The 24,348-nt window shown below is 38.8% G+C and overlaps 1 protein-coding gene across 2 annotated transcripts in view; it reads left to right on the top strand.

Annotated features, from left to right (window-relative positions):
• Positions 1-5,128: 5,128 nt before the first annotated feature.
• Positions 5,129-24,348, top strand: part of LOC133120792 (alpha-N-acetylgalactosaminide alpha-2,6-sialyltransferase 1-like) — a 28,252-nt gene continuing 9,032 nt past the window's right edge. Inside the window, exons 1-9 of one of the 2 annotated variants that reach the window (XM_061230366.1) lie at positions 5,129-5,503; positions 14,260-14,668; positions 14,854-15,016; positions 16,534-16,702; positions 17,423-17,561; positions 18,165-18,268; positions 18,849-18,932; positions 19,050-19,149; positions 19,280-23,293. In XM_061230366.1, coding sequence (XP_061086350.1) covers positions 5,406-5,503; positions 14,260-14,668; positions 14,854-15,016; positions 16,534-16,702; positions 17,423-17,561; positions 18,165-18,268; positions 18,849-18,932; positions 19,050-19,149; positions 19,280-19,477 — 1,464 coding nt within the window. In that variant the 5' untranslated portion in view covers positions 5,129-5,405 and the 3' untranslated portion in view covers positions 19,478-23,293. Of the gene's footprint in view, positions 5,504-14,259; positions 14,669-14,853; positions 15,017-16,533; positions 16,703-17,422; positions 17,562-18,164; positions 18,269-18,848; positions 18,933-19,049; positions 19,150-19,279; positions 23,294-24,348 lie in introns of those variants that run through there. The other variant, XM_061230368.1, reaches the window with a different exon arrangement.

Here is a 24,348-nt window from a genome sequence, read left to right on the forward strand (position 1 = left end):
GGAATCCACGCCAAAGTCGGAAATGGTCCTCCATTAAACAGTCGATCCTCAAATCCCTACAATCCCTCAAAAGTAGGAATCGAGGTGGTCTCAGACTGTTCTTACAATCTGCACTGTATTCCTGTTTCTAAAAGTAGTAATAGGCTACAGCAAGCGATCTAGGAAACTCATAGAAAATAGATGTTACATTACATAACATTAAATAACATGTAATTTGGCTGATGCTTTTATTCAAACCGACTTGCAGTTGATTAGACTAAGCAGGAGACAATCCTTCCCAGTATGCAGAGTTAAGGGCCTTGCTCAAGGGCCCAACGGCTGTGCAGATATTATTGTAGCTACACTCGGGATCTAACCACCGACCTTGCAGGTCCCAGTCATGCAGCAGGCTGTGGATTGTGCTCTCTGGGCCAAAGTCTGTGGATGATGAATTGGTTGATGATGGACTAACGGAAAAGATGCACATAAATCTTTATAGTCCTGCATCTTTTTAAAAGCAGTAGTTGGTGATGGTCCCGGTATCTTCAAAAATGGGCAACCGTCAAATAGATGTCCTAACGATACTGCACGGTGTCCTTTACTTAATTTCTATATTGTTTCTGGCCATTTGCAGCAGTTGTGTGTAACTGGAGTAAATGTTATTCCTGCAGCAAAGGTCAAATAGCTCCTCTAGACAGTACAGTATCACTAACGGATAAACAACTGGCTCTGTGTCTGCATAGTGAGATACTATGCAGAACACACATATTTTTGTGGGGCCAACCATAACATACTACAAAGACATATGGTATTTGTATTCTTTTTGGCATGTATGTAATACCTGGGAGAATGTATTCTTGAACACCTTTTCTGATGCCCATTCTCCACTGACTCATTTGTATCATCTCTGCCTGCTATTTCAGCATTCCTCGCTTCTTTTAAAAACTACCTAGTGCTGAAGCCACATGGAGAAGGATGTGCAACAGGGATAAACAGGTCTCCTTCATAATCTATTAGTTAAACTCTTAACATAGTAAAAGGGTTATGACCACTTTTATGTTAGGGGTCAAATTGACCCAACACTTTGAATAAACACGAAATTATTGCAAAAGAGAAATTGAGATTTTCTGTGTTGCCTTCTTATAGTCTTCAAAATGACTAGCCCCTTGCCCCTAAAGACAAAAATGGTTGTATATTTTCTGACATTTTTTACGGTTACAGAGGGTCAAGCCTATATTTTTTATTGCATGGTTACTATTTAATCCCACCAAAATAGAAACTTTAAAAAATCATACAGTATCAAAGTGAAAAAAGGTTAACTGGTTTTCAAGAGATGTCAAATACTGAATGGGGTCAAATTGACCTAATAGGAGGGTTAAATAAATATAAATAAACCTGCTTGCTCATAAACCAGCTGGTCATGTGGGAACACATTAACACGGCCCACATACTGTAAATGCAAACAATCCTTGAATTGTGTAAGAAACAAGCAGACCATCCATCCATCCATCCATTATCTGAACCCGCTTATCCTGAACAGGGTCGCAGGGGGGCTGGAGCCTATCCCAGCATACATTGGGCGAAAGGCAGGAATACACCCTGGACAGGTCGCCAGTCCATCGCAGGGCACACACACCATTCACTCACACACTCACACCTATGGGCAATTTAGACTCTCCAATCAGCCTAACCTGCATGTCTTTGGACTGTGGGAGGAAACCAGAGTTCCCGGAGGAAACCCACACAGACACGGGGAGAACATGCAAACTCCACACAGAGAGGCCCCGGCCGACGGGGATTCGAACCCAGGACCTCCTTGCTGTGAGTTGACAGCAACAGATTCTAAATGCAAATAGCACACTTGAAATGAACTCTAGACCTTTTATCTGCTCCTTGTAAATGAGATAATGAGGGAATAACACACACTTGGCCATGGAACAGCTGAGCAGCCAATTGTCCCATTACTTTTGGTCCCTTAAAAAGTGGGAGGCACATATAGAAACTGTTGTAATTCCTACACCGTTCACCTGATTTGGATGTAAATACCCTCAAATTAAAGCTGAAAGTCTGCAGTTAAAGCATATCTTGTTCGTTTCATTTAATCTATTGTGGTGGTGTATAGAGCCAAAAAGAGGAGAATTGTGTCGATGTCCCAATATTTATGGACCTGACTGTAACACAAAATAATCTACAATTAAATAATTCAATTTATATGACTGTTGGAAAGCACACAAATTATACATAATAAAAGGGCACAGAAATTAGGCAGGCCTACAAGCATAGCGGCTTTAAATAGGCTATTCCTGTTGTTACCTTTTCCTGTTTCAGCCTCCGAACTGTAGTTGGGAGACACAGGGGAACTAAAGCTAGCTTTCTTACAGCTGATAGGGGGCGACATGGCTCAGGCAGTAAGAGCAGTCGTCTGGCAGTCGGAGGGTTGCCAGTTCGATTCCCTGCCCGGGCCGTGTCGAAGTGTCCCTGAGTAAGACACCTAACCCCCAAAAATGCTCCTGACGAGCTGGTTGGTACCTTGAATGGCAGCCAATCGCCATTGGTGTGTGAGTGTGTGTATGAATGGGTGAATGAGGGACCTTAAATAGTGTGCTGCAAAAGGCACTAAAATAATATTTGCCAACCTAGGTAGACCTGTACACCAACTTGTGAATGAAAATATCTCATCCAAAGCTGACAGGACAGTAACGTGAATAACTACGCATTAAACAGTGGTATCCAGAAGAGCATCTCTGAACACACAACACGTCAACACTCTAAGTGGATTGGCTACAGCAGCAGAAGACTTAATAAGTCTAATTATAATGATAAGAAATAACTAATAAAGTGCTCACTGAGTATATGTCCCTCTCTCTCTCTCCCTCTCTATCTACCTGCTCAGGGACTGCAGATGAAATGAGGTTCTTTCACATAAATACATATCACATCTGTGAAAAAAGTAGATTGTTGTACATAATACGCATATTCAATTAATACATAAAATTCACAAGATCAGAGACTGTGCTGCTGGAGGTTTTGAATAATATGTCAGTGTTTTGTGACATGTGCTTAGGCTTGCTCATGCCTGCTCAGGCAAAGCCATGTTGGTTAGGATCTGTCCCCACAGGGCTCTTGGGAGTCATTGCACACATTATACTCCTGCAAGTATCAAAGGGGAAGAGATACAGACTTAGACAGGGTCACTAAGTCACCCAATATTAGTAACCCTGAACAAATGATGCTGTTACAATAACCAAGGTCTTGGCAGAATGTATCTTGCCAAGGTCTTGGCAGAACACAATGTTCCTCTATAGGGAGTCCCTGACAGATTTGATTCAGGTCACGGTACTCACTTCAAGAGCAAAACAATGACAAATTAAAGTACACTAAAAGCTAATGGGGATTAATGAGAATGTTTACATTCCACATCCCCCTCCAATTGAAAAATGAAATCACACAACAAAACATTAATTCACAAAAGTGCTAATGGAACACATAAATAACTAAACTGTCTGCTTGACCCATTCTAAAGTATATGATTAGATTCAGCTTTTCAACTTAAAGTTGTCAAATTCAATTTATTCCTGGGATCTGAATAAATGCATCACATATGTGGCAAAACAAAGAAATCTCTGAACTCTAGAATAGCACTCATTCATCAATCAAATGAATGACGGACAAGTACGTGAAATCAATAGCTCTCACAGCCCATTTGAACTGGGTTTTGAAGATATGGTGTGGTACAAAAGGATGGCCTCCTTGCAAAGGGGGAGGGTGTCCTTTGTTTAATTAAAGGCTGGAGCTGGAAAAACTGACTGTAAAACAAATGTCCCCGTTAAACGACAGTTTGCTTTGAGTCGTCATTTTCGTATAACCAGTTGTGCCGATTTTCCTGTCATTTGTTTAGCCCGCTGCTAATAACTGCTGTGTGCAATGCATTATCCCACACTACCTACCTAGAACCTTGGTTGGAAAGGTAGTCCCCACCTCATTATGAAATACCTGCTCCTCTTGTGAAGCAAGTGTCAGTGTGTTAGCTGTCTCATCACAGTGAAAGTCACTGTGTATTCTCGCGAACAAAACAGCAGCTGAATTCATGCAATTTGCTAGATTGCAGATGTTTTTGAGCAAAATTATAGAATAAAGGAAAAAAGGGAATTAAAAGTTGACAACAGAATGACACCCCAGAACCAGAAAATGAATGCAGAGTTCATGTACCTGGATGCAATTTCAGACATCACTTATTAAATTCTAACCTATTTCGTACTAAAAACCCTGTTTTTCTTTTTTCAGGCATCCTTTAACATAGCAAGGATCTCAAAAACTGTGCTCATGCACATTTCAAAGCCATTGTATTCCCTGTAGCATGTCACAAGATTATATTTTCCAATATCATAGGCATAGCCAAATGAAATGTGACAGGGATCTTCATTTTGAAGCCATTCACCAAAACACTTAAAATCTCCAGACTGTGTGCATTCTTTCTTCATAAAATCAACCATAACTTTTGCAATTGCCCAAGTGGGATTATGTACTGTATGTAATTACACCAAGAGTGGTGCCCTTTGTACAGACTTTGTTTGGAAATTTTAAAGTGATGTTCATAGTTACATGCTAAGCTATTCATATAGCCTACCTCACTTAAAAAGTATTGAAGCCTCACTTGAAAAGTATAATTAATTTTAATTAATTACATTAATTATCCTCTATACGATCAATTTTACAGCATTTTCACAGCTTCCATAATATCAATCGCTTTCTCGAGGGCTTGCATTCCCAGGTGGGACAGTGCCATCTTCACCATTATCGTACATTGGGAATTATAACATTATTACATTAAAAGCATTTAGCAGACGCTCATATCTAGAGCGACGTACAATTAATTATTGTATAATTCTTGAACACGGTGTGTTCGGAAAACAAAATATCTATTGAGGACAGGCTGTTTACGATGCTTATTTTTGTATTTTAAATGTGGAACTTAAAAGAAAACACACACTTGTAGCCAGCTGTTGATCTGCTCTAAGACTGTGAACGTGTTTCTTCAGGTTCAGTGTATTTAGGGCAGGGCTCCCGGCCACAAGTGTGAACATGAGTCAGATGAGCAAATGTAAATGTGGAGTAACCGCCTTATCATTGCTGACAGAGGCTGGGTATTTACAAGCGCCCACTCTTCTAATAATACGCACAGATGTTAGGGCCTTACGCATATTACTTAAGCTTTAATCTTATCAAAAGGTTTAAACACTAAGGTTTTAACATTGCTTGTACTATTCGGTCGGAACACAAAAGGGACAGGTGAATAGTTTCAGACAATTCTAGTTACTTTTGGGAATCTCCGACTTTATGTCAGATATTTTTTAATACAAATATTAATGCATATGTCTAACACGTAAAGTTATTAAGTGTCTTTTAGAATTTTTTTCTCATCTGACATGATCCACCGGAAACTTTTACGTCCGGCACTTGCCGTTGTGGTGTGCGTCGTGTTTTACGCCTTTATATGGACAAATTTACCGTGGCTTCAATTTAGGTAAGTTTACTCAAGCCCTTTTAATGTTGGATGATGTGAAATGTCAACTTGTTTAGCGTTTCGAGCGCTTATAATTGTATTGCTGAGAAAGCTATTTCAATTTCACTTAATATGTTAGTCGGCGATAGCGAGAGATATCAGCGCGAAAGTGTTTCCTGACAAAATAACATTTTTGCTATTAATGTAGGCCTATTATGGAACTTGCGACAGATTGTTATTTGCGTATCTTTTTCATTGTGACCATCCCGTCTCCAGTTTGTTCTCGTATTCTGCCTATTTTTTGCTACATTGTTTTTATTCTGAAATCCGATGTATATTGTCTCTTATTACGCTCATGAAACATGAAATATGAGATAAGTCAGTTGGACGGTTGCTAATGTGACTTCAAATATGTCCAGTGTGCGTCTGAGTCGTGGGTTAACAGCAGAGTAGGCTACTATAGCTAGGCGACCTCACCCCCGATGAGTCGCCGCTTTCCAGTGAACATTTTGGTGAAAAGTCGCTGAAACGCTGTCGAGGCATTCAGGTGAAACCCCCTCTACATTTGTAAAACCTCGTCCGTTTATGTCAAAACGTCTCTCAACCTAGATTAGCAAGACGTCTAGATTCAGGTGTTACACCTGGTGACCACCGAAAATATGTGTCGCGGGAGGTCGCTGTGACGCTCTTTCAGCCATTCGCGGTCGTGAACGAACATAAACTCGCTCTCGCGCTGACAAATCGCTTCGGATGAAACATGCACGAGCTCACTACATACACCGGGCTGGTGAAGTATATTCTCATCGATAAATCTTGCTCTGCTTCGTTTGCATCGCATTTTTATATTCCAAGCAATACATTATCCTCGGTGAAACTATTACAAAAGTAGGGAGATACAAAACATGCATCGGTAATTAATCGTGAATTTCCATTTATTGTGAAATGCGTTGGGTAAAATGACACTCTTTTTATGTGTATCATCAGAGCAAGGTAAATAAAAAGTATTTATATATGGACGATGTGAAATGTCAACTTGTTTAGCGTTTCCAGCATTTATAATCTTATTGCTGAGAAAGCTATTTCAATTTGACATAATACGCTCATTAACAATGTTATGTCAAAGCCTCATATATCTAGCTATAACGAGATGGTGATTTAGGACAAAATTTGATTTTGAGGACCGTTTAACCAGGCTATGCCAATTACTGTATTTATGGAACTTAATGTTGAGACCTGGCTGTACCTGTGAGAAAAAAGAGCCACATTAGGCTTCATTTGTACATTTCAGAATTCTGAAGCCTGTATTCCAAGAAATATTAGTATGAATTTTGATTTCAGCAGAAAATAAGGTCTGTGGTTAACTTAAGCTTAAGATAGTTTCACATTTTGTTCTATGACATTTTGTTTAATCTGATTCAACATTTGCATTAACAAGCTGGAAATAGAAACCTTGGCAATGAAAAAAATATTACTTTTTTTGTTGTTGTTGTATTCTGGCATCTCTTCCGTTCTGACAATTTCTGATTTCACATTAAGCACTGGCCTAATCAGAATCTTTCAAGTGATATGTCATACTCTTATATTTGTACACAGCAAGCTATATTTGACTAGTTTCAACAGGTGGATTAGCCACTCCCTCACACATGGGATAACAATTTATGGGTGTGCTGCATTGTTGAGACATTTCATTACATTACATTAATGGCATTTGGCAGACGCTCATATCTAGAACAACGTACAACAAAGTGCATACCCATAACAATTTCAACTGCTACCTGTACAACAAAGATAAGGACCAGGGCCTATTTGAATCCATTTCAATGGATTGATTGTACATGAAACCTAGTAATTTAAATGTACATTTTGTTTTGTGCTTAATTCTTGGTTAAAATTCACAGGGTGAAATTAAAGTAATGCTAAAATGCTTTATATTTTGTATGTGATTTATATAACATAGCTCAAAAATGTCAACTTTGGCTGACATTACACCGGATGATATTTTAAGCAATTTCAGTATTTACAAGTTAGGTGTGCATCCCCGGGGCGGCACGGATGGTGCAGTGGGTAGCACTGCTGCCTCACAGCAAGGAGGTCCTGGGTTCGAATCCCCGTCGGCCGGGGCTTCTCTGTGCGGAGTTTGCATGTTTTCCCTGTGTTGGCGTGGGTTTCCTCCGGGTACTCCGGTTTCCTCCCACAGTCCAAAGACATGCAGGTTAGGCTGATTGGAGAGTCTAAATTGCCCGTAGGTATGAGTGTGTGAGTGTATGGTGTGTGTGCTCTGCGATGGACTGGCGACCTGTCCAGGGTGTATTCCTGCCTTTCACCCAATGTATGCTGGGATAGGCTCCAGCCCCCCTGCGACCCTGTTCAGGATAAGCGGGTTCAGATAATGGATGGATGGATGGTGTGCATCCCCACCTGGGTCAAATACATATTTGAAATATTCATGGCCTTACAAATATTTTTTATTTTAGTTATTTTGGGAGAAAAAAGGTATAATAAAGGTATTTCATAATTTGATGTATTTGGAAAGTATATTTGAATAATAAGAAGCAAATATGTATATAAAATATAATATGTCATGGAAATCTATTGTATGGATAAAAGCACATCACAGATATTTAGTTTAAACTTTTAGAACATAGATGTCCCAATTTTTAGAAGAAGAGATACATGTTTTCTGATGGGGGTCACTTGTGGAAATGTGTATTTTGACTGTGTTTTTTTCTACCCAAAAACAACATTAATAAAAGTCTCACTTCCATATTACTCAGAATTTTGAAGGAAGCCTTGTTACATTTCAAAAACATTAGTCTTAAACATTTGATTAGACAGTGAGCAAACACACATTCTACAGTCCCAGAGCATGCAGAGACATGCAGGTAGTCTGCAGCTAGTTTGGAAGTGTGAGATATGTAGTAGTTGGTTTTCCAGAATTTCAGAGGTCCAGCTGTTGGGTGCTTACGTGGGGTTTTGAGATATTCCTCAATGTCCCTTTGGGTGGCATCCCCTCCTGGCACAACCACCTAATGGGAGCAAACATACCTCAAAGCCTGTTGTAAAACGTTGCACACTGTGGGGAGAAAACATATCGTTCAACACAGAAACCGTTGCAAAATATGCTTCCAGTTTCTGCTCCCTGCTTATCACCTGATGGGGCTGAAGTTTCTGCAATTGTAATGTAATCACTATAGGCCTGGTTGGGGAACTGAGTAGGCCCAAATAAACCTGTCTAACAAGTCACTTAAAACAAAGGTTAATGCCTAAGGAAAAAACAGGACAGGGCTTAAAATAAATAGCACAGAAATACAACGAGGCACAGGTGAATCTAATAGACTAAACAAGGGAACACGCAAACTGAAACATGGTGAACAGAGATCATGGCGCCCTCTCGTGACCATCAGTGGAAGCAGCAGGAGCACAAGAATTCCTGATGTTCTTATAAATATATTTCAAACATAAATAATAATTCTGTTGTTGGTCCTTTCCAAATGTGTACAAGCTCTCATTCCCAGCCATTGTTTTCATCTAATGAAGGATTTTTACCAATTCGTCTTTGATGACAATCCTTGCCCATCATATAGTGACTCATTAATACAAAATTTTGTCTCCCTTGTTGGCAAATGTGGTCTAAGACTGCAAATGCAGAGATTCAGTGATCATAACTTCAGATGCATTCCCTGAACTCTTAATGATTTCTAGTTCTCTTCACACAATTCTTTTCACCTTTCCCACAACTATCACATTGAAAGCACATTTAACACAAATACAGGCACTAAGTACAGATTTAACCTCAAACATTTTTTGTCCAGTGTTTCCATCCATCCATCCATTATCTTAACCCGCTTATCCTGAACAGGGTCGCAGGGGGGCTGGAGCCTATCCCAGCATACATTGGGCGAAAGTCAGGGATACACCCTGGACAGGTCGCCAGTCCATCACAGGGCACACACACCATTCACTCATACACTCATACCTATGGGCAATTTAGACTGTCCAATCAGCCTAACCTGCATGTCTTTGGACTGTGGGAGGAAACCGGAGTACCCGGAGGAAACCCACGCAGACACGGGGAGAACATGCAAACAACGCATAGAGAGGCCCCAGCCAACGGGGATTCGAACCCAGGACCTCCCTGCTGTGAGGCGCCAGTGTTTCCCAATATAGATAAATCTTTTAGAGCTTTATAGGCTCATTCACTGTGTGGGAAAATGCAGAGTTGCACAACCTTTGGCTAAATAAGTATGACATCACACATAAAGAGACATAACAGGTTAGTCACTTTTACCAAAGAAAATGTAAGCACAGATGCAGCAGTGAGATATAGGCGTAGGGGTGTGTGAATGCCAGGTACGAGAGCTAGACAAGGCCTTCAAAACTAGATATATAGTGAATTAAATAAGGGCAACAATTGTGGATAATGTAATTAACTGTGGGCTGACATTCAGAGAAGCAGGAATGAGGGTTCAACCAAATCTGAGCAGATCAGCAGTTGCATTAATTACTGTATACCTGTCTTCAAGGTGGAGAGCTGCCAAGTACTGTACCACAGAGCAAGACAAGCAAAATGTGCAGCTGAACAGGAGACTGCTATTGTAAATATGGTCCTTGAAAACAATTCAGAATTCACTGAATGCATTTGAAGTTGTGATCACTGTGTATCACTGCATTTGCAGTCTTTGAACACATTTGCCAACAATGCATCCAAACAATGTGATTACACAGATTGAAAGCGATATCGCATTTTCTCGAGTTTTTTATTTTATTATTATTTCAGTTTTAGTGTGTAGTATTCCAGACAGTTTTTGTGTGTAATGATGAATATTTGGATGTTACAATGGCAGGTGTAGATTATTCAGGGGTTCGTGGTCTAAAGGAAATAAATATCATTCACATAACTTCAAAGCGGGGGCGGCACAGATGGTGCAGTGGGTAGCACTGCCGCCTCACAGCAAGGAGGTCCTGGGTTCGAATCCCCGTCGGCCGGGGCCTCTCTGTGTGGAGTTTGCATGTTCTCCCCGTGTCTGCGTGGGTTTCCTCCGGGTACTCCGGTTTCCTCCCACAGTCCAAAGACATGCAGGTTAGGCCGATTGGAGAGTCTAAATTGCCCGTAGGCATGAGTGTGTGAGTGAATGGTGCGTGTGCCCTGCGATGGACTGGCGACCTGTCCAGGGTGTATTCCTGCCTTTCGCCCAATGTATGCTGGGATAGGCTCCAGCCCCCCTGCGACCCTGATCGGGATAAGCGGGTTCAGATAATGGATGGATGGATGGATAACTTCAAAGCAGTTTGAACAGCAATTATATGCATCCAGTAGTCAAGCTATGAGCTATGAGCTAGCTTTCTGGTGTGTGCATATGTATGTACATGCGTGTCTTATTCTGGTATCCACGTAATTACAGAACGTGGGTTGCTTTTGAACCTTTTAAACACACTCGTTAATCCAATCGGGAAACCCATTCCAATTTTCTTGTTATAAACTGTCACAGTAATCCTGGATTGGAGCTGTCACACAAAGTTCCCATAAATGAAATGTATGGCTAATATGTAGCGCTAAAAGCTACACAATTTGTGAATGAAAACATTTGACTATTCTCTCACATTCAATATGTTATGTATGGCACTGAGGACCCAGACGCAGACCAGGGGATAATCCAAAAACGTTGTTATTTATTCCTAGTTCAAAAGCCAAGAGATCCAAGACAATGCCAAAAACAGAAAGCAAAAAAATAGTTGAGTAAACAGGCAAAAATCCAATAAATCAAAGGGTGAAAGCAGATGGGCAAACAAAATCAGAGGGCAAGGCAAGCTCGAAAATCTAAATCAAAGGGGTGTCTTCAGGAATCTCAAGGAACTTGGCACAATAAATGATCAACGTTCTGACAATGGGTGAAAAGAAGAGGTTTAAATACATGAGGGAAGGTGACAATCTAAGCGGGGCTGGGGAGAAAGTGGGCTAAACAAATAGACAACAGGTGGGGAAACATAATAGGGTAATAACAGCGTAACAGGAGGGAGACGAAAACGCGGACTGGATGCACGTAAACAAACATGTAAAACATACAGCTCCAGATTAGGGAGTAGACATTTGCATAGATTGAAGATGTAGTGATAGTCAGGGATAGGTGCAAACACTTCGCTGAAACTAAGCGAGTAATCAGGGATAGCATAGGGAGGCGGAGTTATAGAACAGTGCAGAATTGCAATGAAGAAAATTATGGAATCACTTTGTAAATTGTGTTTTTAAAACAAATACCAGCACAAGTCTGAATATGCAAATTACTCAGCAGTTAAAAGGGAGTGTTTGCAGACCTGCTTATGGACTTGGCTAATTGAAGGGAAACATGGCTCCAAGAAGAGAGCTGTCAATTGAAACAATGGAAAGGATTAACTCCTTCAAGAAGGATGTTGGTTGTTCCCAGTCAGCTATGTCTAAAATTGGGTGCAAGTATAAACAAAGTGGGAAGGTTATAAAAGGAAAATATACAGGTAGACCACGGAAGACATCAAAGTGTCAGGATAGAAAGCTCAAAGCAATATGAAAAGACAAATGAAAGACAAATGGGCTGAAACAGGAGTCAATGTTTGTGACAGAACTGTAAGAAATTATGAATCACGAATCTGCATTGCGATGTTGGAACTTTTGTCTGGTGCCGTTCCAATGAAACATACAAAGATAACTGCCTGAAGAAAACAAGCAAATTTCCCAAGTCATTTATGATATGGGGTTGCATGTCAGGTAAAGGACCAGGGGAAATGGCAATCATTACCCCAACAGTCAATGCACAGGTGTACACTTTTCTGATTCCATCCATAGAAAATAGGCTTGGTGATGAGGAAGTCATTTTTCAGGATGACAATTCATCTTGCCACAGAGCAGAGTGTTAAAGCTTTTCTTCAGGAAAGGCATATCAACTCAATGACATGGCCAGCAAACAGTCCAGATCTTAATCCAATTGAAAATTTATGGTGGAAATTTCAAAAAATGGTCCATGACAAGGCTCCATCCTGCAAAGCTGATCTGTCAACCGCTATTCGAGAAAGTTGGAACCAGCTTGATGTTTTTCATTAGTGCAGTCCATGCCTCGAAGAATTCAGGCCGTCATAAAAGCCCGAGGAGGAGCAACAAAGTACTTTTTTGTTCTACTTGATCTGGAAAAAATATCCTATTAGTTAAAATAAATGCATTTTATTTATTTGAGCTATGTTTCACCAAGCCAGAATGTTCAGCTGTTAAACAAAAATGGGTTTGTGTCAGATCTGTGATTTGTTTATTTGCTATGAAATAAAAAAGCTGGTTGAACCTCTAAATGTGCTGATTCCATCATTTTTGCCAGGGGTTGTACATTATGCGCCAATATATACCACATTTATGCAAACATGTAGGTATCAAACAAAAGTATGAGATAAAAAGAAGAACAATTGTCCATAATAGACTCACTGAGCAGTTTATTACCTGTATACCTACTTATTAGTGTGATTATCTAATCAGCCAATTGTGTGGCAGCATTGCAATGCATACAATCAATGTTTGAGTATCTCAGAAACTGTGGCTCTCCTGGGATTTTCACCATGCCCAACAGTCTCTAGAGTTTGCAGAGAATGGTGTGAAAAGCAAAAACCATCCAGTGAGCAGTAGTTCTGTGGGGAAAAATGCCTTGTTAATGAGATAAGTCCGAGGAGAATGCCCAGACTGGTCAAATCTGACAGGGAGGTGTCAGTAACGCAAATAACTACACATTACAACAGTATACAGAAGAGCATCTCTGAACATACAACACATCAAACCTCTAAGTAGATAGGCTGCAGCAGCAGAAGACTAAATAAAAGTTTAAAAAAATTAAGTCTAATGAAGTGCTCACTGAATGTATTATAAGCCTTAAAGAATGATTGTGATGATACAGTGATTGTGGTATTTCATAAGAGAAAGTTATGGTCGAGGTAAACATCCCAGTTTATTTGGTGCAGATAGAGGTATTACCATGTAAGTGGCAACAGTGGCTGGAAACCCCCACAGCACAATGCATGATATTCCCTACATTACCATTCATATTGCATTAGCATTAGCATTGTTTATCTGGCCCCTGCTGTCTGGCTACATAAATTGCACAGTCCTCCAGCACAGTGACTGCACAGTTAAGCTGGTGTAATGCAGTGTTAACAGATGGTGCTGCTGGCTGCACATGTTTTGGAGGATGTGCATGCTTATATGGGCTCTCCCTAATTGATGAAGGATCTTGCAGCAGGTAAGGCAGGTATCCAGGTGACAAGGTTGTAAGATGGGGGGTAATCAGCCTCAGTTATTTTGTAGTTGAGGCTGGGATTGTGCTACTTAAACCATCCATTGTGTTGCACATCCCCAGCACTTGATGCCAGAAACGACAAATTTTCTAGAAAGATATTATTATCAGTCAGCATTCTGTGCCAACTACAGAAATGTTTAGCTTTACCACAATGTGTAGAATTTTACTGCTTTCCCTTTAACATGCTTTTTCATTTGCATTCCTATTTCTGACCTGCTGGAAACAGCTGGAAACTCCTAAGTAAAGAAATCTATTTGTGAACATCAGTGTGACACTGAATCCAAATGTCTTTGACTTAAACTTTGTTTTAGGTAATTTATTTGTTTCATTGACTAAATTAAATTATCTTTAAAGCAGCAGTACACTATACAGACAGCTTTCAGCTAATTTATCTGGGGAGAATCCTAATTATCCCCATTTTTGTGTATGAAAAATCCACCTTGCCAATGGTGTGATGTAATTTCCTTCCCGCAGACAATTGAGGAATCCACTTATTGAACAATTGGCAATAGAAAAGATGGCAATCAACAAAGCCGGATCAGTGACTGCAAAAAATGAAACCACTACAACTCCACAAATGGAAGACAAGCTCAAAAATCCCTCTACAAATTTGCCCCAAGCCAAAAATATATCTGATCAGAAACAAATATCTATCAGTATTGGAACTAAAATGTCAACAGCCATTATGCCAACAAATAAAATAAATCCTAAACTTTTGACAAGCAAAGCTGCATCAGCCAGAAAGCTTATACCAGAAGGCAACAAAACAGATGTAAAGGCTAACATGACCCAAATTGCACCATTGGATATAAACAGCTTCAATAAAGCACCTGAGTGGGATTTTGAGGACTCATACCTTAGAGACCCACACCCCAAAAATACGGTGAGAACTTTACTTTCTTTCTAACATTACTGAACACCACAAAACTTGTTATGTCATGTTACATGGTGGTAAAGAAGTACTTTGTTGTTTCTGTGAAGAATTCAGGATCTTCATACAGTAATTCTGATGACAGAAAGAACATTTATACAGGTAGTTTATACTCTGACTACTCCCCCAAATTTCAGATATGTATGCAGTCCTTAAGGAACTCGAAAGACAAAGACTTTCAGAAGAGCTTCATTCCAGATATCCAGGTGTTCATGCAAAAGGACCACCTGAACCTTAGTGTGTGGAACAAACTGGCACACTTCAACAATCCCTTTGGCTTCATGGGTTATAGCTACTCAGGTAAGAGAGCAAAGAGATACTCCTGGGGGAGTTTTTGTTGTGATGTTGTCAGAAAAATGACAGAGAAGAAGTGACATGAATGCATAAAATATGTATTTGTTGATAGCTAGTCCAAGATATTCCTTTTTAAACGAAATTTGTTTGGCTGATACTAGTTTTTTCAAGTAATTCAGTATAAAACATTGATCAAAATGATAATAAAGTGATAATCTGTAGTAAATATCATTTAGAAAATTAACAAAAAACTAGTATCAGCTTCAATTAGTGAATAGTGGCTGTGCAAACTGCCAAAAGCTACATGACTGTGTCTTGTGCGTACTGAAATCATGTATAGATACAGTAGAACATATCGTTTATTCTGTTTGGTGTAGATTTGCTAGTCAGTCCATCTACACTCACTGAGCACTTTATTAGGTCTGTACACCTACATATTCATGCAATTATGTAATCAGCCAATCATGTGGCAGCAGTGCAATGCATAAAATCATGCAGATGTGGGTCAGTAGCTTCAATTAATGTTCACATCAACCATCAGAATGGGGGGGAAATGGGACTTTGACCGTGGAATGATTGTTGGTGCCAGACAGGGTGGTTTAAGTATCTCAGAAACTACTGATCCCCTGGGAATTTCATGCACAACAGTCTTGCAGATTGCAGAGAATGGAGCAAAAAACTAAAGAAATATCCAGTGAACAGCAGTTCTGTAGACAGAAATCATTTGTAAATGAGAGAGGTCAGCGGAGAATGGCCAGGCTGATCAAAGCTAAGTGTTATGTTTAACCATTTATGTCTTTTTTGTACCCATTACCGACTTGTGATAGTCAATTACCATCTGTGCCTTCTGAATTGACCGTTCTTTGGTTTTTCCTATGCTGATGGTTGACAAAGTGATTTTTCATGTTTGTTACCTCATTTTTTATACTCTAGTGAAACAGGAAGTGATGGAATCACACAATATAGTTAATTTAGACTGCAAACTAAATTAAAGTAAAATTGTATTGCCAATTTCACTTTGTTTGATATGATCTATAATCATTTTTAGGGGTGGCAATAATTTTGCCTCCTGTGGTTTTCAGAAAAACAGATTACTAAATAAAAAGCATTGAGACATGAGAATAGATGTATAGCTTTCCAATTTATTTGAACTGAATATATTTAAAGGATGCCAGTAATTCTGGAGCCAACTGTATGTGTATACTGAAAGTATGCTGAAGTATGCTATCTTTTCATACAGGTAATGGTTGAATTATATAGTCAGTGTATACTCAAATCTTAATAATAAGATCAATTTACTTATTGATCATCTATTGCAACCAGCTCACCCACTTCCTTAAAAATGGTTAGACCCTAAGACAGCTTGCTAATTTCATTCACACTCAGCCCTCTACCCACCACTAGCTTTAATCTACTACCCGCTAAGTTGAATCTGTTGCTACACACATGCATACATACATACTGTACATACAATGAAAGAAATGTATTAATTAAACCAAAAAATGTAATCTTTTTACTTGCAGTGGTGAACGAGTCAGTCAAGCTTATTCCTGATCTGAAGGACTTTCAGCTCCTGTCAGTTCCCACAACTGAAAAAGAAGGCTGTATCCGCTGTGCTGTTGTAGGCACTGGAGGGATTCTCAGTGGTTCCAAAAAGGGAAAGGAAATAGACTCCCATGACTATGTGTTTAGGTGAAAATGGTTTTGATTGTTCTTTCTGGATCAGTATTTTGAAATATTATCTTCTCATGAAGCCTAGTGGTTGTGAACCATTGTCTTACCAATATTCTGTTGAACTCAGGCACAAGCTAATTTTATTTATTTCAAAACTTTATTTATTATCAAAATGAGAAGTGCATGTTTGACATTTATTTTAATGTAACAATGCCAGATATCATTCAGTTGGCATGGGCTTTGCTGCTGTGAGAAATTGAATCAAATGCCTCAAAAAAAAAGAAAATAAGAAAATGTGCGCAAATGAGATTCCTTGTGTACTATTATGAAGGTCTACCACACCAGAGGTTATTTGCCTATTACTGCTGTCCTTGACTGTACTAATGGTCTAGTTTGAGATCTGTCAGATTGGTCAGAGTTCCCGATAACCCCCTACCTCATAACGCTTTCTCTTCTCATACACTTCTGTGCTTCTGCGTTAGCTTAGCAGCGGCAAATGGATATCAACATGAGCTGAATTGTGAATTAGCTCTTTAATTGAGCAAAATGCATTTTCATGATTATTTAATAATTTACAAAATAGATTATTAAAACAAAGTAAATAAAGTCTTCCACAATGTTTGGGACAAAGACATTTTTATGCTTACAAAGAGATTATGTTACCCTGAAATGGGGGGGAGGGGTGAGCTATGTATATATAAGTGTAATTTCAACATGAGCTATTAATAATTTCTGCAGAATGAATGGTGCTGTCCTGAAGGGTTATGAAGAAGATGTAGGAAACAAGACCTCAGTGTACATCCACACAGCCCATTCCCTGACCTCAGCACGTTATACTCTAAAAAAGTATGGTTTTAAAGACATTCCCGCTGATGAGGTATGTACAACAATTTCAACTCTTCAGCAAGAGGTACACTTCAGTAAGCTGCAAGTGTGTATGAGAGATGTATGACATATCTGTACTAATAATGAAAGAAATACAGGAATATTCAGTTTATCTCTCGATTTCAAGAGAGATGACTTTGCTTTACCTGCTGAAAAATGGAAGGCATCCTTAATTTATTTAAATTGATTTATCCTTTATTTATTCAGGTGAGGCCCATGGAAATAAAACATTTCAAGAGAGCCCTGGTAGAGAGTTTATAGGCCAACACTTACACTACACTGCAGATATTTGTAATGCAGAATGTGAATTAGTCCCTGCAGTATGTTGGTCATAATTGCTTTCACGTAATTCATTACATTTTAAGAGAATACATGTGTATTTTTTTTTTATGTCGCTACGTTTCGATTTATAACTGTAGTACAATCATGACAGAATTTCAGTGTTGAAATTGTCTAATAATTCAAATCCCTCTGTTTAGGGATTTGATCCCACTAATAACATGAACTTGCATACCATTTGGTTCTGTAGCAACTACCTATTAACGTTATAATCACCTGCTTCCTATCATTTACCTCTCCACAATTTCTTCTGAAGGGCATCAAGTATGTTTTTATCCCAGAGGGCCTGAGGGATTACTATTGGCTCCAGGGCCTGTTCACAAAGGGGAGAGTTCCTGGTGGTCAATATCGAAATTCACGGTAAAGCTTTTCCACCATAGAGCAATGGGATAAAAAGCACAGAGGAGCTGTGAGGGTGGGATTCTAGACTCTGTCTCTGAACTGGCAAAACCAAAACCAAAAATAACAAATTTCTGAATAAGCTAAATACATGCAATATGCTTACAGTCCCCTCCAAAAGTATTGGAAAAGCAAGACCAATTCCTTTGTTTTTGCAATACATTGAATACATTTGGGGTTGAGATGAAAAAAATGTTATCATGACACAAGAGTTCAGAAGATAGCACATTTCTCACCCAATTTATAGGTGAGCAAAATAATCAGAACAGAGAGTATTTAACTTAATATTTGGTAGCATATTCCTTGCCTGCAATAACTGCATCAAGCCTGTGACCATTGACATCACAAAACTGTTGCATTCTTATTTTGTGATGCTTTTCCAGGCTTTTACTGCAGCCTCTTTCAGTTGTTGTTTGTTTTAAGGGGGGGGGGGGATATCCATATCTAAATGCTGTTTTAATATCTGTATGTAAAGTAGGAAAACTGAAGTAATGAGCCACGTCTCCGACACTGACTAACTATGGCGATGTTGCTTTTCTAGGCCACTGACTTACTATCCTGCTAACTTTGATATAAGCAGATTCTACGTTCTTCACCCAGATTTTCTCCGATATATTCGGATCAGGTCAGTGCAGTTTTTCTCCTGACAATATTTGGTGTTAAAGTACAAAAGCAGATTCGCCTCAAGGCTTGGTGGGACACCCTATTGTAGAATTAAATTGTGTTGTATGACTGTCCTCAGATTCTTGCTGTCCAAACAACTGCACGGTAAACATTGGAAATTTTACAGGCCAACAAATGGAGCATTCACCTTGTTTCTGGCATTGCAGACCTGTGATACTGTAAGGAAATACCATTCCCTCTTGCTTGTTCTGGAAGACTAAATACAATTGAAAAGTGTAACTGCTGCTTTTCATCCTTTGGATCTTTCTGCTAGTGCTTTATTTCGCTAACCCTCTTCTTCATTTTCAGGTGGATGCCTATGGATTCATTACAGCAGATCATGCAAAATATTCAAACTACTACTACGAAAGATTTGCAAAAACCAGAGTTATTTTTTACATCAATCATGACTACAATCTGGAGATAAAAACATGGAAGAAACTACATGATGCCAACCTCATTAGACTTTACCAGGGAAGAGAAGAACCCCAAAAGAAAGGAGAATAAATTTAAAATGTAAAATGTGTACATATTTTCAAATACGAATGTAGAATAACAATAACAAGTTATTTCAAACACATCCTTAAATGGCAGTAAATATCTACAGTACATTCACATTTTAAGTAAGTGCATGTGCAGTTATGTTTTTTTTTTATGAGACTTATAAATTACACATTCTCTTTTACTGTCTAAATATTTCGTTTTGGAACGATTCATGTTTCAGTCGTCAATTAATACAATGATCACCTTATGAGAAATTTGAACCCCCATGCCCCCCTCACACAAACGCATGATCAGCAGGAGCATTATAAGCATTTTTGGGTTTAAGGCCTAGTCATCCTTCCCAACAGGTGATATGTCATTAGAATCCTGGAAGCAAATCAAATGAAACACTAAAAAGAAATGAGTTGCATTATTTGGGAATCTTCAGTATAGTTAATCTGTGACAGCATTTAATAGTTCATTGTGAAACCATATACTCCTAAATGGATGCAGAATGTTCTGAATGCTGCCATATGCAATGACAATTAATGAAGAGTGTGCAGTGAAGATAACTGCAACATTTTTCTAGATATGGCACAGATAAATCTACATCAGTAGTAACCACCCCTATTTCTGACCTACTGTCCTGTAGGGTTTCACTCTAACCTAATAATGCACACCACATTCAACAGCTATATACATTCCCCTCCAAAAGTATTGGAACAGCAAGGCCAATTCTTTTGTTTTTCCTATACACTAAATACATTAGGGCTTGAGATAAAAAGATGAACACGAGAGACAAGTTCAGAATTTCAGCTTTTATTTCTTGGTTGTTACAGCTAGATCTTCTACTTAGAACATAGCACCTTTGGTATCAAACCACCCAATTTTTAAGTGAGCAAAAGTATTGGAACAGAGAAAATATTAAGTAAATGAAAGTAAATAACACTTAATATTTGGTAGCATATCCCTTGCTTGCAATAACTGCATCAAGCCTGTGACCCATTGACATCACCAAACTGTTGCATTATTTTTTTGTGATGCTTTTTCAGGCTTTTACTGCAGCCTCTTTCAGTTGTTGTTTGTTTGATTGTTTAACCCAATTATATGCTTGATTGGGTTAAGGTCTGGTGATTGCCTTGGTCAGTTGAAAACCTTCCACTTTTTCTCCATAATGAAGTAATTTGTTGTGTTGGCAGTGTGTTTTGGTGTCACTGTCCTGCTGCAAGATGAAGTTTCTCCCAATTAGTTTGGACACATTTCTCCATAAGTTGGCAAACAGAATATTTTTTTGTAGATTTCTGAATTCATCCTGTTCTACCATCATAATTTCCATCATCAATAAAGATTAGGGAGCCTACTGCATAAGCAGCCAGGCAAGCCCAAGCCATGACACTTCCTCCACCGTGCTTCACAGATGAGCTTGTAAGTTTGGATCATGAGTAGATCAGTAGCTTCTTTCTCCACACTTTGGCCTTTCCATCACCTGGGTAGATGTTAATCTTGGTCTCATCAGTCCATAAAACTTTGTTTCAGAACTTTTGTAGCTCATCTCTGTACTTCTTTGTAAATTGTAATCTCGCCTCCCGATTCTTACTACTGATGAGTGGTTTGCATCCTGTGGTATAGCCTCTATACTGCTGCTCTCTAAGTCTTCTTCAGTTGATTGAGATACCTTCACTCCTACCCTGTGGAAATTGTTTGTGATGTTTTGGGTTTTTTCTTCACAGCTCTCACATTGTTTCTGTCATCAACTGCAGTTTTCCTTGGGCGACTTGCTCATTATTTGTTGCTCAGTACGCCAGCGGTTTTTCTTTTTCAGGACATTCCAAGTATCCCCTCTTTTCTAAGCCTTGAAATGGCTTACTTTTCTCCCAATGACAGCTCTATGGTCTTCATGTTGGTTCAAATGCAGTCTTCACAGGCAAAACCCAAGGCTAAAACCAAGAGTAGACATTCAGAACTATTTATTGTTTAACCAATCAATCTAACAGTACACATCTGGGCAATAAGAAACACCTGTCAGTCACATGTTCCACTACATTTGCTCGCCTAAAAATTGAGTGGTCTGATACAAAAGATGATATCTTCTAAGTTGTTTAATAAATCTAGATATGAATACCAGGAAATAAAACCTGAAATTCAGATCTGTCATCTCATGTGCATCTTTTGACCTCAAACTCAATTGTCTTCAATGTATAGCAAAAACAAAGGAATTTACCTTGTTGTTCCAATACTTTTGGAGGGGACTGTATCTTGATGAGCTGCTTATTAGTAGAGTCTGGGGTGCTATGTTTGGGTTGAAATGAGAACCCATCAGGATGATAGATCTCCAGCAGAATATAATGTCCCAAAGAGGAACCATTGCTATTATAACACACATTGTCACATACTTGCCTGACAGTGTTGCTCAGCTATACGTACTTAGCTATGTACCAATATGTACTTATGCTTTAAGGTGATAACATACTGGGTAAATGTGTAGGATATGTCCAGAATCTGGAATTAAAGTGAAGTCTGTATCAAGATTATAACTCCACGTATATGAGTGTGTGTGCACTAATATGGGAATCTGAAGCCTCTCTACCTGGATATGTATCACTAATACTAATTACAGAATAAGGAGTCTTAACAGTGTATGAGTACACATACTATTGTGTTAACATTTGCTATATTGGTATACAATCAATAGAAAAAAAAATTCTGTGGCACAAGTTATACAGTACATGTTATCATATACTGTAATGCATGAGATTATTGTTTTAAGTAATTCTGTAGATGTTTCTGGTCTTTTTTTATTTATTTGCCAGACAGCTGGTCTTATCATTGGTTTGGTGTGGGCTGAGATGCGCTTGACAATAAATCCTCACCCAGGACACGTTGGACATGTGCCAGGCCTATCTTGGGCCCATACATTGTTTTTTCATTGTTTATATGTAGTACATGTTGTCAGGCATAGTGCTGCCCTATAGTAAACAGATACTGGATACTAGATAAGCATACGCGTTATGCATATGTTTACATTTTTGTGCCTCTGGAAAGCAACCCACAACTCAATTACATGGACACTTCCCCTCTTTTAGTCATGGGTAAAATGAAAGTATAATACTCTGTATAATATTATTTCATTTTACTTTTAACATGTTAAATTATGCACATGAATTGTATAAATGTATAAATGGATTTTCCTTTTTAAAAATTACTTTGGTGAAAAAATATTTTTTGTAAATCCACATTTGGAGATCCATCCTGCCTTGTGTCACTGTGCAGGCTGGTGATGGTGGTATAATGTAGGTGTAGGGAATATTGTCTTGGCACAAATTAGGCCCCTTAATACCAATTGAGCATCATTTCAATGCCACATCATTCCTAAGCGTCGTTGCTGACCATGTACATCCTTTTATGGCCACAGTCTATATTTTTTTTCAAATGGATGTTTCCTGGTAATGTGCCATGTTCAAGCTGGTACCATGATGATGATAGTGACTTTGGAATGAGTGGGAACAAAACATTTGCAGCATAAATGAGTGGACAAAATGCTATTGAGTCAAAATGGATTAAAATCGTTAAGTAATGTTTCCAGCACCTTGTTGAATCCACGCACATCTGGAGGAAAATGGGGGGTTCTGTGCCTGGGACTAGACCTAATAAACTGGCCAGTGTATATAATAATTAAACATAACAACGACTGTAAAAACAATAATACTAATATTGTTGTCTGCATTCTGTTTTATTTGTTTTGTGTTAAATATTGATCAATGTTTTGTGTAAATGAATATTCATGTGTTCTAAATTGATATGTATGTTCCAGAAGTTAAATTAAAACATTTAACTCTTAAATTACGGTTCAGACTTCATATGTGATATTATGACTGTGATGTCACTTGGCATGTGAACATTTCAAAATGTGGTGGAAAGTTTAATGGAATTCAAAATATAAATTCTATATAAAGAAAGCCTAAGGAAATGTGGGTTGTACATTGTAGTGTGAAACTAATGACAGATTATTCATTAAATACTAATTGTGATTGAACATACAGAAGACTAGGAACAGAGGATGGGTTTAATAGTAGGCTTTGCTTTATAAAAATATATATCGGTGGTTTCTGCCACCATTGTTGGCTCTCCACCTATACGCGACTGGCCCCCGCGGGAGACTCGCCAGATATCTTCCCTTATCTCCTCTCTGAAGGGCGCTGCCAGGATAGACTTATGGATCTTATTGTGGCTACATCAGGGATCAAACCACCGAACTTGTGGGTCACAGTCATGTACCACTACGCTACATGCCGCCTGTATATTCTATATCGCTACATATTGTTTGATATTGTGCATATAATGTGTAATTTTTCAGAAAACAAATACCGCCCAAAATTGTGAAAAGTAGCTCAAATGTAATATACCCGTCAACGACAAACAACCCCCAATCTGCCAACACTGGAGAACAGAGAAATCTCTTACCTTCCTTGTGGGAATTGTTGTCTAGTTTTGAAAGTAGTGCTTGTTTTTGTTAAAATTATTATTTTGTGTTATTGAGTGTGTTTTAAAAAAAGAAAAAAGATTTTAAATTGTAAAAGAAATTATAAAAACCATTAAAAACCACTTCCTTGTGGGTGGTGACAGCTTTTCTGAGCCAATAGGCGCTTCGCACAAACCGGAGTAAGTCGTTTACCATCATGCATGAAGTTGTGCAGTCGACGTAGAGCAACTGCCTCGCCCAGCCCTGAAAACTGGGAGCGCCTCGCGGATTTCCAGAGCAAGTTGGGGAACATTGCAATTGTCATGCACTGCACTTGCTCATCTCAAACAACCTTATAGTCATGTAGCCAGACTGAAGCACAGGCTGGCTTCATAACAAAAGGGCATGTGAGCCTATGGTTGTTATGCGCGTTACA

This window comes from Conger conger, chromosome 2 (genome assembly GCF_963514075.1).
Source record: "Conger conger chromosome 2, fConCon1.1, whole genome shotgun sequence".
Lineage (NCBI taxonomy): Eukaryota > Metazoa > Chordata > Actinopteri > Anguilliformes > Congridae > Conger > Conger conger.